At 39.5% G+C, this 15,635-nt stretch overlaps 1 protein-coding gene across 1 annotated transcript in view; it reads right to left on the minus strand.

The window, feature by feature from the left end:
- CARNMT1 (carnosine N-methyltransferase 1) overlaps positions 1-14,726 on the minus strand; it is a 65,396-nt gene extending 50,670 nt beyond the window's left edge. The window contains exons 1-3 of the mRNA XM_007938540.2: positions 14,494-14,726; positions 4,900-5,095; positions 3,912-4,075 (exon numbers count right to left, since the gene is read on the minus strand). Of these exons, the coding sequence (XP_007936731.1) occupies positions 3,912-4,075; positions 4,900-5,095; positions 14,494-14,726 (593 nt within the window). The remainder of the gene's footprint in view (positions 1-3,911; positions 4,076-4,899; positions 5,096-14,493) is intronic.
- Positions 14,727-15,635: the final 909 nt, after the last annotated feature.

Below are 15,635 nucleotides of genomic sequence, written 5' to 3' on the forward strand. Positions count from 1 at the left end.
CAAACAACCAAAATAAGAAATGAAAGGGGAAACATTACAATTGACCTGACAGAAATAAATAGAATTGTGACAGAATATTATGAAAAGCTGTATAGCAACAAACTGGATAATCTAGATGAAATGGACAAACTCTTAGAGGCACACAACCTACACACACTGACCTAAGAGGAAACTAAAACTCTCAACAGACCCAGAACAAGTGCAGAGAAAGTCAGTGATCAAAAACCTCCCAACACACACAAAAAAGTCCTAGACCAGATGGCTTCACTAGGGAATTCTACCAAACATTTAAAGAATTGACACCAATACTGTTTAAACTTTCCAAAAGATAAGAGAAAGAATACTCCCTAATTCATTCTATGAAGCAAACATAATCCTGATACCAAACCTGACAAACACACCGCAAGAAAACTACAGGCCATGTTTTCTTCTAGTGCTTGTACTGTTAGGAGCTGCTGAGTCAGTTACAACTCACAGCTACTCTATGTACAACAGAATGAAACGATGCCTGGTTCTGCATCATCCTTGTCATCTGTTGCCATGCTTGAGCCCATCATCACAGCCACTGCGTCAATCCATCTCGTCGAAGGTCTTCTCCTTTTCTGCTGACTGTTCTAGTTACCTAGTACCACTCTGAGAAGAATATACCATAAATGGGATGGCCTTAACAAACAAGAGTTTTATTTTCTTACAGTTCTGGAGGCTAGAAGTCCGAGTTCAAAATGCCAGGCTCTAGGGACCCCTCGACTTTGGTCTTCAGCTCTCCTTGTTTTTGCTCCCGACCCACTGAAGCTAGAGGCATCTCTTCACTCAGACAGCTACTGGCTGCTGAGGCTAACAAGCCCAAGGTCAACAAATAAAATGGCACAGTCCCAATGTTACCAAACAACACAGCAGGCCATTAATTCAAGTACATCGTAAATCCCAAGGTTGGCAGAGCATGGCAGGGTGCTGAATAACGACATGGCTACATGCAGGGTCCAAGCATGCCATAGGCTAGAGACCATTCCCAAAGCTTCTCCTTATATACAGGAAGCAGACTACATATCCAAAGCAGCTACTCAGCTGCTTGTGGTAGATCCCACCACAGAACTGATTACCAGTCTCATCATGGGGAATAACTACCACCAGCTGCCCAGACACTCAACCAGGCCCCGCCAAGTTGACACACAAACATAACCACCACACTAACCCTCTAATTTACCTAGCATGATATACAAGCACTAGAAGAAAACATATCCTTCTATACCATGAGCATAAAGAAAGACTTTCTAAGTATGACTCAAGACTCAGATGCAAACAAAAGATGCATAAATTTTGCTACAAAAAAAAAAAAAAAACCTGAGCGAAAAGAAAAAATAAAACACCTCACCCTCAACAGTTTTAAGACAAGTGACAAGATTAAGACTCCTGCTGAACAGTTCTAATGCAATTTGAATGAATAATAAATTTAAAGAAACAGTAATGAATTATAAAGTCCCTGAGGTGGTACAAATAGTTTGAACTCGACTGCAGTTTGACCCATCCAGTGGCACTATGGAAGAAAAGTCCTGACGATCGCTTCTGAAGATTACAACCAAGAAAATCCCACAGAGCAGTTCTATTCTCTAACGAATGGGGCTGCCATGAGTCAGAATCAACTCTACGGTAACAATTCCAGTGGATTATAAATCTCTGAATTAAATAGGAACAATGAGTCCATTCTGGTAATTGTTAGACATATAATTAGGGGAGAAAAGGGGGCTCTTTCTTGCAGTAGAATGGCAATGCATTTATTCTGGAGAGAACAGTAGAGCTTGAAAATCACCAAGCACAACTACCAGAATAAAGACTGTTTTAAGCAAGAGTCATCAATGTATGATGACAATTCTAGGTGGGAAAGTTTGATGAGGAACAGGATATTACTTGTGTGGTCTCAAAGTAACTGGGGCTGCAGAAATTGCTTATTAGTTGGAAGAAGAGAAACAGAACTATGGAGAAACCAAGTAACATCTTAAACAGGTGATCAAAATTATTATCATCGATGAAAGGCATATCAATGACAGGCTGATAAGCTTTGTATGTCTATGGATGTGATACCGTGAGGAGAACACAATGTCAATTATGGTTTAAAAAAACCCACTGCCACCAATTCGATTCCAATTCATAATGACCCCCATTGGGTTTCCAAAAGGGTAAGTCTTTACGGAAGTAGATTGCCCCATCTTCCTTCTGTGGAGTTGCTGGTGGGTTTGAACCACCAACCTTCTGGTTAGCAGTCAAAATGCCTTGGGCAATGTGCCACCAGTGCTCCTTCAATTACAGTTAGGGATATATAATCTGGATCTAATCATGAAGAAGTATCAAATAATCTCAAACTAAGGAATATTCTATAACGTCCTTCAGTTTTTAAAAAATGTCAATGACATGAAAGACAAGGGCAATGGAAGTGTTTCACATTAAAAGATTAAAAGACATGATAATTAAATACAATACAATATTCTAAACTGGAGGGAAAAATAAACATGAAAGACATTATTGGGATAATGGCTAAAACTTTATACTTAGATAACAGTATTACATCAAGGTTAAATCTCCTCAATTTGGTAACTGCCCTATTTATAAGAGAATATCATTTTTCTCAGGAAATAAACCAAGTTACTGAGCAGTAAAAATGCACAATGTATGAAAATTAATCATTTGAAGAGTTTAAAATATAATTATGCATATATATGGTTTCATTATATACACACACGGGGGAGAAAATAATAAAGCAAATGTGGCAAAACATTAAAAAAAAGTAGTGGTGAATTCAGAAAATGGGTGTGAGAGGACTGTGTAATTATTACAACTTCTCTGTAATTCTGAAATTATTTCAAATTATTATGTTAAAAAAAAGAGACAAAGATATTGAAAATTCTGGAAGGACACATCCAAACTTAAAATAGCAATTATTGAGGAAAAAAAGATGAGAAAAAGAAGACTCTCTATAAAGATCCTTTAAAATGTAATAGTAATCTCAGAATAACTGACTGAAGTCTAATCAGTTGTTATCTCTAAATACATAGCCTCTAAACCAGAGGTTCCCAACCAAGGATTCACAGACCTAAGGGGTCTGTGGATAGAATTCACTGAGTCACTGAATGGGATGTGGGAAAAAATAGATTTTAATTTTCATTAACCTTTAACCGATTTTTTTTATTCAATTATGAATCTATATAACTACAACACCAGTTTTAGCAGTACCTACACTTTTCTCATCAATAAACCATATGTATTTTCATTTCACATCAGTTACCGAGCTTCTCAAAATAAAGTATATATTATTCAGTATTTTCATATTATAATTACACTTTTCAATTTTATTTAATGCAATGTATGGTAGAAAGTGTATTCATCATTATATCACAAATTTGCTTTTTAAAGATTTTGATCGTTGTATTTCAAAATAATAGGTTTCTTTGTAATCCTACACATTTCATTATATTCACTTAAAAATGTTCATTTGAAAAAGGATTCGTAAGCGACACTGTCCAGATTCCACAGCACAAAAAAGTTAAGAACCTCTATTCTAAGACATAGATCCTTTATTTGCTTATAAGTATGTCATAATGAGGAAAATTAAAACAGTTTGCAGCTTTTTGCTCTGTCATAAAGCAAGATACAAAAAGATAGACACTGTTGACAATGAACATTCAACCTACCCTCATTTAGTTTCTAAATAGACTAATTTCCAGTAAGTAGTACAGCAAAAATTATTCAAAATATTAATTTGCAACTTTACTTGGGCAAAGCTCCAAATAACAAATATTAACACCCATGCATATAGGCAGATAACTGTAAAAATGAATTAAAACCATGAAATGTTTTATAAAAAAAACTCAAAGCATTTACATCTGAAGAAAATAAGTTAAAAACAAGGTACTATTTACCATGTCTCTTTTGGAAAATTTTTTAAAATTTCTTTAATGATTGGCTGGTAGCAGGCATCCCTCTCTGTTTTCCCAGTTTCACTCCAGTCTCTCACAAACTGTTTCAATGTGGATTTTAACTTATCCATGTCAAATGTAGATGCTGGCATAATCTTTCCATTCCCCTGTTTAAAAAACAGAAATCAGATAACTTTTAAGAAAGCAATCCATCCTGAATAGCGTTAAACAGACATGCTACTAAGGGGCTGTACACATGGTTTAGCGGACAGATCACTAGCCTCTCACCTCAACCAGGGTTCAATGCAGCTTGAGATGCTAAATGAGAAGTTTGGTGGTCTCACCTCAGTCCTCAATAGAGTAAGGTCCATTAATCACAAAACCACCATATGATTAAGCAGTCTTTATTTAGGAGAGGACCAGAACTGAGCTGCTATGGAGACCTAGAGAGGGAAGAAAGTCCCTCCAGGTAACTGATTGGGTAGCACGGAGAAGCTCCCACTCAAGTGGCCCAACTATATCTATCCTGTGGATACCAAAAGAGCACTTCAGTTCCTATTACTGCCAGTCCCTTGAGATTTATAAGTGAAATTAATTTCTTAAAGTAAAAGATGAATAGCAGTAGATACAAGATATTAAGAAATGTTTAGAAAGGGAAATTAATTTTAGAAAGCTGTTTATAAAGTTGTTTATAAGCATTTCAGTCACTAACCCTATACACCAAAATAGTCAGAACACTATTTAAAGTGTATCAAAAAGCAAATAATTATCTTAATACTAAAAAAAATCAAGTGTACAAATCCAATTTCTGGCTCACTGTTCTATTTACCATTAAGCCTAATCAAGTGACTGAGCATCTCAGTGGAAATGCTCTGTGAGTAAATGACCCGTAAAAATGATAAAAATGAAATCCAGAAGGAAAAACTCAAGACCTCCAAATATACAAGTTAAACCCTAAAAACGAAAGCAAACAGAACAAATTTTCACATACATCTTCTCCATATTCTTTATTTTCAAACATATGTATGCAATCATTCACAATGGTCAGTAGTATTTCTTGATTATGATCAACGCAATTCCGGATCTTGTCCAAGTGAAGAAGAAACTGAGGAAGTAGTTTCTGTTGATTATCAGGAAGTGATCGAAACTGTCTTTCTGTTCGGTGTACTCGCTCATGCATACTGGTGCTAGAACATAAAAGGTGTTTTTTAAATTGGCAAAAAAATTCTCATCAGAAGCTAATTTTATTTTAAGCCTGTCTTTCTCTACAATTATAATTTATAATGCTGGATAGTGTCCTGATATTAACAACCTTCTACCTAAATGGATTTCAACTTAGAAAGTTTTATGTTTTTACTTTGTTGTAGTTTTTCTCTAAGCAACCAAACGAGACAAATGGTTTATGACTACTAAAAGTGAACTTCTGCACCAATAAGGAAGGAGGAAAAAAAAAAAACGATTAATGTACAATTAGTTTATTTCTATTTAAATTTCCAAACAAAATTTTCAGCAAAGGTAGCTGAATACTTCAGATTTCTCCACCAGTATTAAGTAGCAGAATGCTACTTTAAAACTACTTAAGAATATACACAAAATGTATTTTAGTTAGCTACTAAAAGCCAATCAAGTTGAATTTTAAAAAATATATATACCATAAAATAGTTAATGTACTCAGAAGTAGTAAGAAATTGAAGAATTAAAATTCTATAGGGTTTTGCCTGGTAAGATTCACAGTTCCATTGTGAAAGTTTCTATATAACCTTAAAGGTCCCTTTGGGAACTACTTACATAAATCAGATGGGTAAAACTTAAAAGTCTGACAATACAAAAAGCTGGTGAAAATGCAGAATAATTAGAACATTTATAATACATTGACAGTGGGTGCATAAATTAGTACACCATTTAGCATTATTACATGCCCTATGACCCAGCAATTACAGGCAGACATAATACACTCTTAACAAACTCCTGTACACGGGCAATAAGAAACATAAATCATATTCTTTACAGCAATGACAAAGGAAACAAAAAATCTGGAGACAACCTAGAGGTTCATCAAAGCAGACTGAAGAAAGAAATTGTACAGTTATACAATATAGAAAAATGAATAATTTATAGTTACACATAATATGGTTAAAACTCAAGACTGCAATATAATTACTGAAAAAAGCAAGTTGCATAAGAATACCGTGGTACAGTAATTACTTGGTATGGCATTTCTAGCCATAGTGTTTGTAACTCCAGGTTATCGGGTAGGACCATGCAAACAGAGGTGTATGAAACTCTAATGTGAAGACTGGTTAATTTTGTCATGCTGCTGGGCTTAAAATGAGTCTCCCTAGAGATAGAAGGGGGAGCTCTGGTAGCGTACCTAAAGGCACTTGACTGCTAACCAGAAGGCTGGCGGTTCAAACCCACCAGGCCACTCCTCGGAAGGAAGACGGGGCAATCTACTTCCGTAGTGATTCTGCCTTGGAAACCCAAGGAGGGGTCTCTATAAGTCGGGTCCGACTCAACAGCACATAACAACAACACCACAACAAGAGATAGAAGGGGGGATCTGACTGCCGTCAAGAGAGAACTGCCGGAGGTGGAGTGGAGCAGAACGCATCCTTGGACTCAAGATCCCTGTGCTGGCCCTGCTTGGCAGAGACACCCAGCTGAAAGACGAAGGCAGTGGAACCAAAATGCACGAGACAGAGCAGAGTGAGAAAGCTGAGTGCCTTTGGGCAGGAGGCTTGCTGGCAGAGTGGGGTGCACCTAGCTGTACCTATCGGCAGAGCTAAAAGGCCCTACAGGACAGAAGCTAGGCCAAGAAGAGTGCCTGAGGATATAGCAGAGGAGAGACTGTCTTGGTTGAAGAATTGTACCCTGAGCGCCTTCCTGAACCTCAATTGTAGCCATAATCCTGAGTATTGTCTGTAAATTCTGTGGCCATTGCAACAGATTATCCAACCCAGCAGAGAAGTAATGAGTGCTGAGGGAGGGATGGTTGGTATCAGAATTGATACAAAACTGGAGGGCGGCAGCATGTCTGGCCTCTTAGGAATAAGCCTTGGATTGCTGACAGTGACTCTATTTCCCATTTGTGAGGTTGGAGGAGGTCAGAAGATGCTGCCTTCATGCCTTTTTTGCAAATACATAACGTATAATACCATTACATAAAAAACTGAACAGTATACTGTTTTAGAACTGCACATGTTGGAAAAATTGAAAGGAAAGCAAGGAAATGAAAATTCAAGATTTTCTGAAGGAAAAGAGAAAGGATAATATTTTTTAAAACTGAATGGCAGGTCTGTGGATATTCATTGTATCACTTTTACATTATACATACATACACATACCCACTGCCACTGAGTCAACTGTGACTCACAGTCATCCCCATTGGGTTTCCAAAGTTGTAAATCTTTACAGAGGTAGACTGGCCCATATTCCTCCCGAACAGCAGCTGGTGGGTTTGAACAGCCAACCTTCTGGCTAGCATCCAAATTTCTTATCCACATACAATCACACATAAACATACGTGTATTTCTTTTAAACATTCTTATTTGTTCAATGCTGAATGAAAATAAAAAGCATTGTTTTCATTTAGTTGCCTCATCTCTATATACATCCAAATAATTATTTCATTTTTACATTCTTGTTGCAAATTACTCTCTAATTTCTTAACCAGTAATACTTAAACAAGTTCAGAAAAACCTCTTAATAAAACTTAAGCAAATACCTGGCATGTTTTCCTAAGCCTTTTTTTTTTTTTTTTGAAGATGGTAAGGTTGTGCAGATCATGTAAAGAAATCAAAATGGCAGTAGTGGCTGAATTTATTTTTTTTTCCCCCTTGGAGAGAGTGTAAAAGTGGGTTCTTAAGTCAGACGTGTGAGTTAAAATCCAGGTTATGACAGCTACTTGGTATGTGACCCTGGGCAAATTATTCCTTTCTCTGGCATCCAACTGTCTTATCTATGAAAATAAGATAATAACAACAAAAATTATGATGAGGATTTAGTAGCTACCATTTATTGAAATTTAATAAATGCTATTACTAGATCAGGAGCTCTGGTGGCGTAGTGCCTACGGCACTTGATTGCTAAACAGAAGGCTGGCGGTTCAAACCCACCAGCCACTCCTCGGAAGGAAGGTTGGGCAATCTAATTCCGTAGTGATCCTGCCTTGGAAACCCAAGGAGGGGTCGCTATGAGTTGGATCTGACTCGATGGCACATCACAACAACAACTACTACATCAAGTCACCTAATATAGATTACTCTGAAAAATCCCCTTATAATCCTCATATAACCCTATGGGGTAGGTTAACTATATGCTCCTCTGCCTACTCGACAAGGTTTCACTGAAAATTGCAGAAAATAACACAAGAATAACACTTAGCCCAGTGTCTGAAAACACGGTAAGGGCTCAAAAATAGTCTCTAATTTATATAACTACTATGTTCACAGTGAAAACATGGAAATTACAGCAAAGCTAAAGAACTCAGGGAAAAAAAAAAAAAAAAACTATTAGTAATCCTTCTTACAGCAGCAGCCACTTCTAACCTTTTGCTTTGTTGTTGTTGCAGATAAAGTCATCTGGCACCTTTTCATTTGAAAGGTGGTACACAGAATAGCAGATCACTTGGAAGTGGATAGAAATGCAGAATCTCAGGTCCCATCCAAGACCAACTCAATCAGAATCTGCCTTTTAATAAGATCCTCAGTTGATCACACATCTAAGTTTGAGAACAACTTGTCCTCATCCTATAATTAAGTATTTTCCTAGGCCAGGAAAATACTCTCAAACATAATGTAATGGCTATAACATAATGGCTATACCAAAAAACCAAACTCACTGCCACTGAGCCACTCCTGACACATAGCAACCCCTCCTTGGGTTTCCACGGTGGTATCTCCACAGAAGTAGATTGCCCAGTCTTCCTCCTGAGGAGTGGCTGATGGGTTTAAATTGCCAGCCTTCTGGTTAGCAGTCAACTGCCTTAGGCTATAATCATTCCATTATATGCAACCAAAATTTACTTAGCTATTTCTCAACTACTGGACATTTAGATACTTTCTATGTTCAAAAGTTCTCTATATTTTAGGGGGAACAAATTACAAATTCCTAGAAGTCAAATTATCAGTTCAGAAAAGATAAGTATTTTTAAGTCTCTTGATACAAACTGATTTTCAGAAAGACTACTATCAATTTACATTCCTATCTGTAGACTAGGATGCTAAACGGAACTATTCAAAGTAGCCACAGTTAGGCTAATGGAGACACTGCTGGATGAGTGACAGAATTCTTCCCTTCCATGCTAGACACCTGGGTTCAATCATGTGCAGCCACCAATCTGTCAGTGGGGGCTTGCAAGCTGCTGAGCAGTTCTCTGTGGAGCTTCCAGATTAAGACAGTCGAGGAAGACAGCCCTCACAATCCACTTCTGAAAAATCAGCCAGTGCAAATTCTATGGATCACAATGGTCTGATCTGTAACTGATCACGGGGATGGCACAGGCCCAGGAAGCATTTCAGTCTGTTGCACGCGCGGAATTGCCATGAGTCAGGCCCTGCCTTTATGGAAGTTAATAACAAGTTAGGCAAATAGAGCTGCAACAGTTACGATTCACTGTCAACAAGTTAAGGAGCCCTTGTGGCACAGTGGTTAAAGTATTCAGTTGCTGACCAAGAGACAGACGGTTCAAATCTACCAGCTGCTCCATGGGATGAATACACCATTACAGCTTTGGAAACCCTATGGGGTAGTTTTGCCTTGTCCTATAGGGTTGCTTTGAGTTGAAATCAACTCAGTTAACAAGTTAAATAGTCTCACAGTATTTCATTCCTAGTATCCCTGGATACTAAATGCTACAACTTCCTGCCCTCACCTGAAAAATCAACATCTAAAACTAAACTTAATGCCTAACTCACTGAAAACCTTGTCCCTTCTACATCAGCTTCATGCATCTAACCCAAGTCAGAATCCAAGGAGTCTTCCTAAGATGCCTCTTTTCTCAGTGCCCACAATCAAGAAAAGAAGCACTGATCCCTGGATTCTACTTTATAAGACTATCTGCAAATTATCTCATCTCTGCTGCTTTACCTCACACACTCATTACATCTCTTAAGGACTCCTAGAAATGTTATTCCCAGCCTTGAAATATGGTCAGGTGAAATTCCAGAAATTGAAATTTATAACTAATTTTCATAGGTAAGGAGATAGGCATAAACAAGGTAAGCAACTTGCCTATGGTTACACAACCAAATTATGGTGAGAGTCTTACCTGAAATCCAAAATCATACACCACCACCACTATTAATCACTGAAGAATTCTTCTAAAATACAAGACACATCTATGCCACCACTGAATCTTCATACCTCAGCATATGTAAAAAATAAACAATAAATAAACTTACAATTATGCTTCCAAGGTGCCACCTTTGTTTTTGCATGGACACCACTTATTTCCAAAGATGCTGCGTTATTGAGAAGACTTGAATTGGTCAGAGTAGTCTCACAAACATGCTGTCAATTCCTAGTACAGAAGTGAAGCCACTAAACAGAGCAGGCTGAGGTACAGCATATTCCTTACTCCTTGGTTATCTAACGTGTGCAAAGGTATCCTCACATACATCCACACCGGCATTCTTAAAGTGGGTAGGAAGTCTTATCAAAATTGTGAAAATAGTACAATTCCTACTATATCACTACAATTAGGGCTAACTTCTCTATTGTGAGAATACTTCCATTATCAACATGCTTAAAGGTATGGGCTGGCAAACTATGGCCCAATAGCTACTTGGCCTGTTTCTCTAATACCTTTACTGGAACCCAGTCACATCCATTTGTTTACATATTGTGTGATTGCTTTCTCACTACAGCGGCGAAGTTGAATAGCTGCAACAGAAACTGTCAGAAGTCCAGAGCCTTAAATATTTATTATCTGGGCATTTAAAGAAAAACCTTGCTGAACCCTGCTTTAAATGAATGTATTACCAACACTCTGGTTCTGAACTAGCTCAGCATCAGGCAGCCACATCCTCAAGGGTTGCAAGAAGAGAGCTCAATCAGTAGCCCTATTTCCTCAAAGTATCTCTACTTCCAAGTTGCCAGAAATCCTAGAAAGCTGGTCTTCGCCCCAACTCTAAATCAGTCACCTTTCATCAGTATGGGTCTGATACTATGTGTGAGTCAAAGGCCACAGTCAGAGGCCCGTTTTTCTACACTAGTTAAACAACTAGTGTAGGGATTCCAAAGAGGAAAACCAGTATTTTTTTATTTGTTGTTCTATTTGTTAAAAACAAATAGACTTTATTTCTTATCAGAAATAGTCTGTCTCAACAGTTCAATATTTATTAAATATATCAGTACCAGCTGCTGTCAAGCTAACTCTGGCCCACAGCAACCCCACGTGTGTTACAGTAGAAGTGTTCTCCACAGGGTGTCTCTGAAGCAGCATGCCAGGGCTCTCTTTCCAGGCTCCTCTGGGTGAACTCAAACCTTCGAGATTTTTCAGTTAGCAGCTAAGCACATTAACTGTATGCACCACCCAGGGGCTCCTAGTTATTAAAATACCCAAGGTTAAATTTGTCTTACTAATATCACTGCTTATTAACACAAGGTAAAATCTTTGTGTTCCGTTTTAGATTTCAGGTCATACTCTCATCACAGTTTGGATGTGTCACCCTACGCAAGTTGCTTACCTTGTTATATGCCTATCTGTTCATCTGTGAAAACTAGTTCCAAATTTCCATTTTAAAAATCTAATCTCATCATTTCTTCTAAATATGAGATGTTTCTAAGAAGACATTTGATTCTTCAACTGTAGTATTTTCCACCTGGCTAGGCAATTCTTCATAACAAGAGTAATGTTTTAAGGCTAACAACATGTTTGCTATTCAGTATAATGCTACAACCATTTTTACCCTTATTAAAATATGTCATCTCATCAAAATCTGTAGGAAATATGAAATTAAGCCACTGGAAAGAGAAAATATTAGTCAGAAAACATTTCTTGCCCTTTGATTTTTTTAATCTAAAATCCCCTACATATTGACTGAAAAGACATTTTTGCAGTAAACCTAAACCCTCCCAAACTTGGAAGTGCTTGGGAAAGGGCCTGGGACAGGATTGCTCCTCATCAGATGATGCAGAGGGTCTGTGTCTGCACCAGCCAATACGCAGACTCCAGCCACATGGAACTACTGAGCACTTGAAATGCAGCTAATGAAACTGAGGAACTGAATTTTAAATTGTGCTTAATTTAAACTTGAATTTAGCCAGCTGACTATAAAATGCTAGAATATGACAATCCACTGTGTTTCTTGCAACACGATGCTTTCCATTCACCTAGTCCTTTAAGTGACATTTTAAAAGCTTATTTTTAATCATATGCTATTTTCAGTTCAAGAAGCTCTAGTGGCACAGTGGTTAAGTGCTCAGCTACCAAAAGGTTGGCGGTTCAAATCCACCAGCTGCTTCACAGGAGAAAGATGTGATAATCCACTTCAATGAAGATTACTATCTTGGAAATCCTATAGGCCAGTTCTACTCTGTCCTACAGGGTCGGAATCGATCCAATAGCAATGGGTTTATTTTCAGTTAATGTATTTGAATTGTTTCATCTAGAGGGTACATGCAAATAAAAAATGATTTAAAATAAATAAATAAGATTTCCTTGGTAAGGACAGGTAATAGTATCCTAACCACCAGAACATGCCCATAGATACCATTTTCTATAGAGCCTAACAAAGGTTCTTTGGTATCTAAATCTAAATTAGTCCTGATATATTAAACTGGGTACAATTATTATACACATTCAACTAAACAAATCTACTAGATTTCTAATCCATTTCCCAGTATTCTTTTTAAAGTTTCCAATAGTAAAATGTACCAGGTTTTTCTGCACTTCAGGCTATCTGCTGTCCAGCTGCTTCCCTTTATCGCATGGTTCTTCCAGGCACAATTCTTGAGTCAAATTAAAATCTCTGGATGTCTGCCTTCCTCCCTCTGTTGCTACTAAATCTGGAGAAACAAAATCCCCAAACTGCTATTTGTCTTTTGGCTCCTTAAGTAATGGTCCCTCTGCCTGGGTTTAATTAGGAAATTATTTTGTAAAAATCTGAAAAGTCCGAAAAATTGACATCACACACGTTACTGAGTAGAGCACTCCACAGGGTTTTCCTGGCTGTAACTTTACAGAAACACATCACCCGGCCTTTCTTCTGTGGTGCTGCTCTGTGGGCTCCAACAGTCAACCTTTAGGTTAGTCATGAAAACTTTGCTCCACCCAAAGCAGAAAAACCAAACTCCTTTAATCAGACCCTAACTAACTGTTAAGCTTTTATGAAGCAGGTTTCTAATTCAAAATTACTATTGCACTAGTTTACCCAACAGTCAAAAACCTGACAGACTATTTGAGGATGGCAGATGTATTTCTTTGCTACGTTTTTATTTGTTAAAAATAGAGCATCAACAACTATGCCAGGAACTGGTTCCATAAAAATAAGGCTCAGGCGCTCTGCCCTTGAGGAGGTCACAGAAAAGCAAAGATTAATATACGTGAACAACTTCAACACAAAGATGAACAAACAAAAAGTTTTTATAAAGCACAGCAGGGGCCCACGTAAGAGCAGAGCTTTGCCTCCTAAGGAGGTCCTGTCAGTCTGTTTCCAATTGTAGCCTCAGACATAGCCATCAGTGGATTCACGTATCTATCACATGAATAGTGTTCTTTAGCTAAAAATCGGTTGATTTAAGTGCCTTTCAGAACTTAGAACTATAAATTTGTGATTAAGCTATTTTAACATTTAAAAGAAATTCACTAGTTAGAAGAAATGTGGAAAAAAAAAAGCTGAATTATCAATGAGAAACAGAGCATACTTAAAGGCCACACCCCAGCCCACAGTCAGCATTCAATACTATTTGCAGAATAAATGAACCTGAAGGCTGCTTATATGTGCCTTCTCTCCAGCATTTCCCTCATTAATAATGAGTAAACTTTAGAGCCTCATTCACCCATTCGGTAAAAACACTAATCAGCAGTAATCAATCACCACAAACGTGCATGCTGTGCACAGAGCCAAGGGGGACAGGATAGAAATCTTACGCAGCTCTCACAAGAACTGCTAACAGTTTAGGAAAATGTGTCCTACAGCATCCCACGTGTCGGTGAACTTGGGATCTCCCTACGTTCCGGGCTTTGAAGGCACATACAAATCACGTCTAATACTGGATGACTTTACCATCATCACCTTCTATATGAAATTATTATCTAAACTTGATTTTCTGATTTTTCGTTCACCCCCACCAGCCTCTAAGCCAAATCTTTAAAGCAGATGGAAGAGCTAATTTGAACTTGAGATCAGAAGACAAGCGGCTGAGCAGCAAGCGGCACGGCGGCAAGAACGCGGAACGGGAGGGGTTGGGTTGGTGTGAGGTGACTCCGGGACCCAGAGGTCAGCTCAGGCTGCCAGGTCCGGGGCCCCCGGGGGCGTGGCGGCCGGAGGGCGAGCGCCGTGAGCGCGACCGATCCGGTGGGTTCGCCACAAGCAGCGGGCGCCCAGATGGGCTGGGCCGGGGACCACCGTAGACTCCTTACCCGTAGTAGCGGAAGGCATTAATGATCTTCCAGAAATGCTCGCGCTCAAGCCGCTCCTCCTCCTCTTCGGTGCTGCGCGCAGCCGCCGCCGAGACCACCGCGGCCGAGCCCAAACGCCCGGCTGAGAACTGCACTTCCACCTCTTCACTCCCACCTCCACCTCCGCGGCCACCTCCCCCGCAGCTCTCAGACAGCTGCGAGGCAGGTGGCGGAGGGCGCCGCCGTCGTTGCATCGCAGCAGCGATACTAAGCCTGGCTCGCTTGTGTCTCGCCGCGATTGAAAGCGCGGTGGCGGCGGCGTGGCCTTCCTCTAGACGGCGCCCGCCACGGACATGCCCCCAGCTCGCGGCGCGCTCCGCCCCCGCCACCCTCAGGCCTCCCTCCACGCTGGGCTCCGCCAGGTCTTCAGACTGCCGTAACACATACGCATGCGCGGGCACTACAGGAGCCGCTGCCGTCTGCGCTCATTTGCTGGCGGGCTGCAGCGGCGGCGGCGCGTGACGTCACGACAGTGCGTCCTGGAGATGGGGCTAGGGGCTGGGTAGGTGGAGCGAGGGAGGAGATCCCTAACGGGGTGGGGCTGTCATAGCTGGCACCTGCTAGCGGTCGTGCAAAAGTAAACTGGAACAGGCCACTAAACTTAGATGGATTAGCAAAGGAGGAGAAAGCATAAAGAAAAAGTTCAACTTTGATAAACCTATTCGGAATTGTTATTACAGAAAATCTGCAAGTATGGCTTTAGATTCACCCTAAGTTTTAATTAATTTCCCTAATTTTTTACGTTTAATTATGTAGGGGCAGTGCAGCATAACCTTCCAGTGTTGAGGAGCCTGCGAAGATCCTAATCCCGCCCTGACTGGTGATGGTAATAGATGAGGAAAATAGAGGGTCATAATTCTATGCTCTGCTAGTACTTGGAAAGACCATCAAAATGTCCAGGAGGGGTAAGGCCCTTGGCTGAGGTGCAAGGACAACTATCCGAATCTATAGTGCCCCTTAGCAATCCTGGACTTCTTCCTTTTATCTATATTCATTCACTTTTTGCCTCATTTTTCTCTAATCTCAGAACTAAAACGGCTGCCTTGTCTCCATTTAATGTCATTTTTAGGAATTCATTCATTCACCAGTCAGGGAGTCATTTA

Source organism: Orycteropus afer, unplaced genomic scaffold, assembly GCF_000298275.1.
Source record: "Orycteropus afer afer isolate SDZICR_OR568_19922 unplaced genomic scaffold, OryAfe1.0 scaffold00005, whole genome shotgun sequence".
NCBI lineage: Eukaryota > Metazoa > Chordata > Mammalia > Tubulidentata > Orycteropodidae > Orycteropus > Orycteropus afer.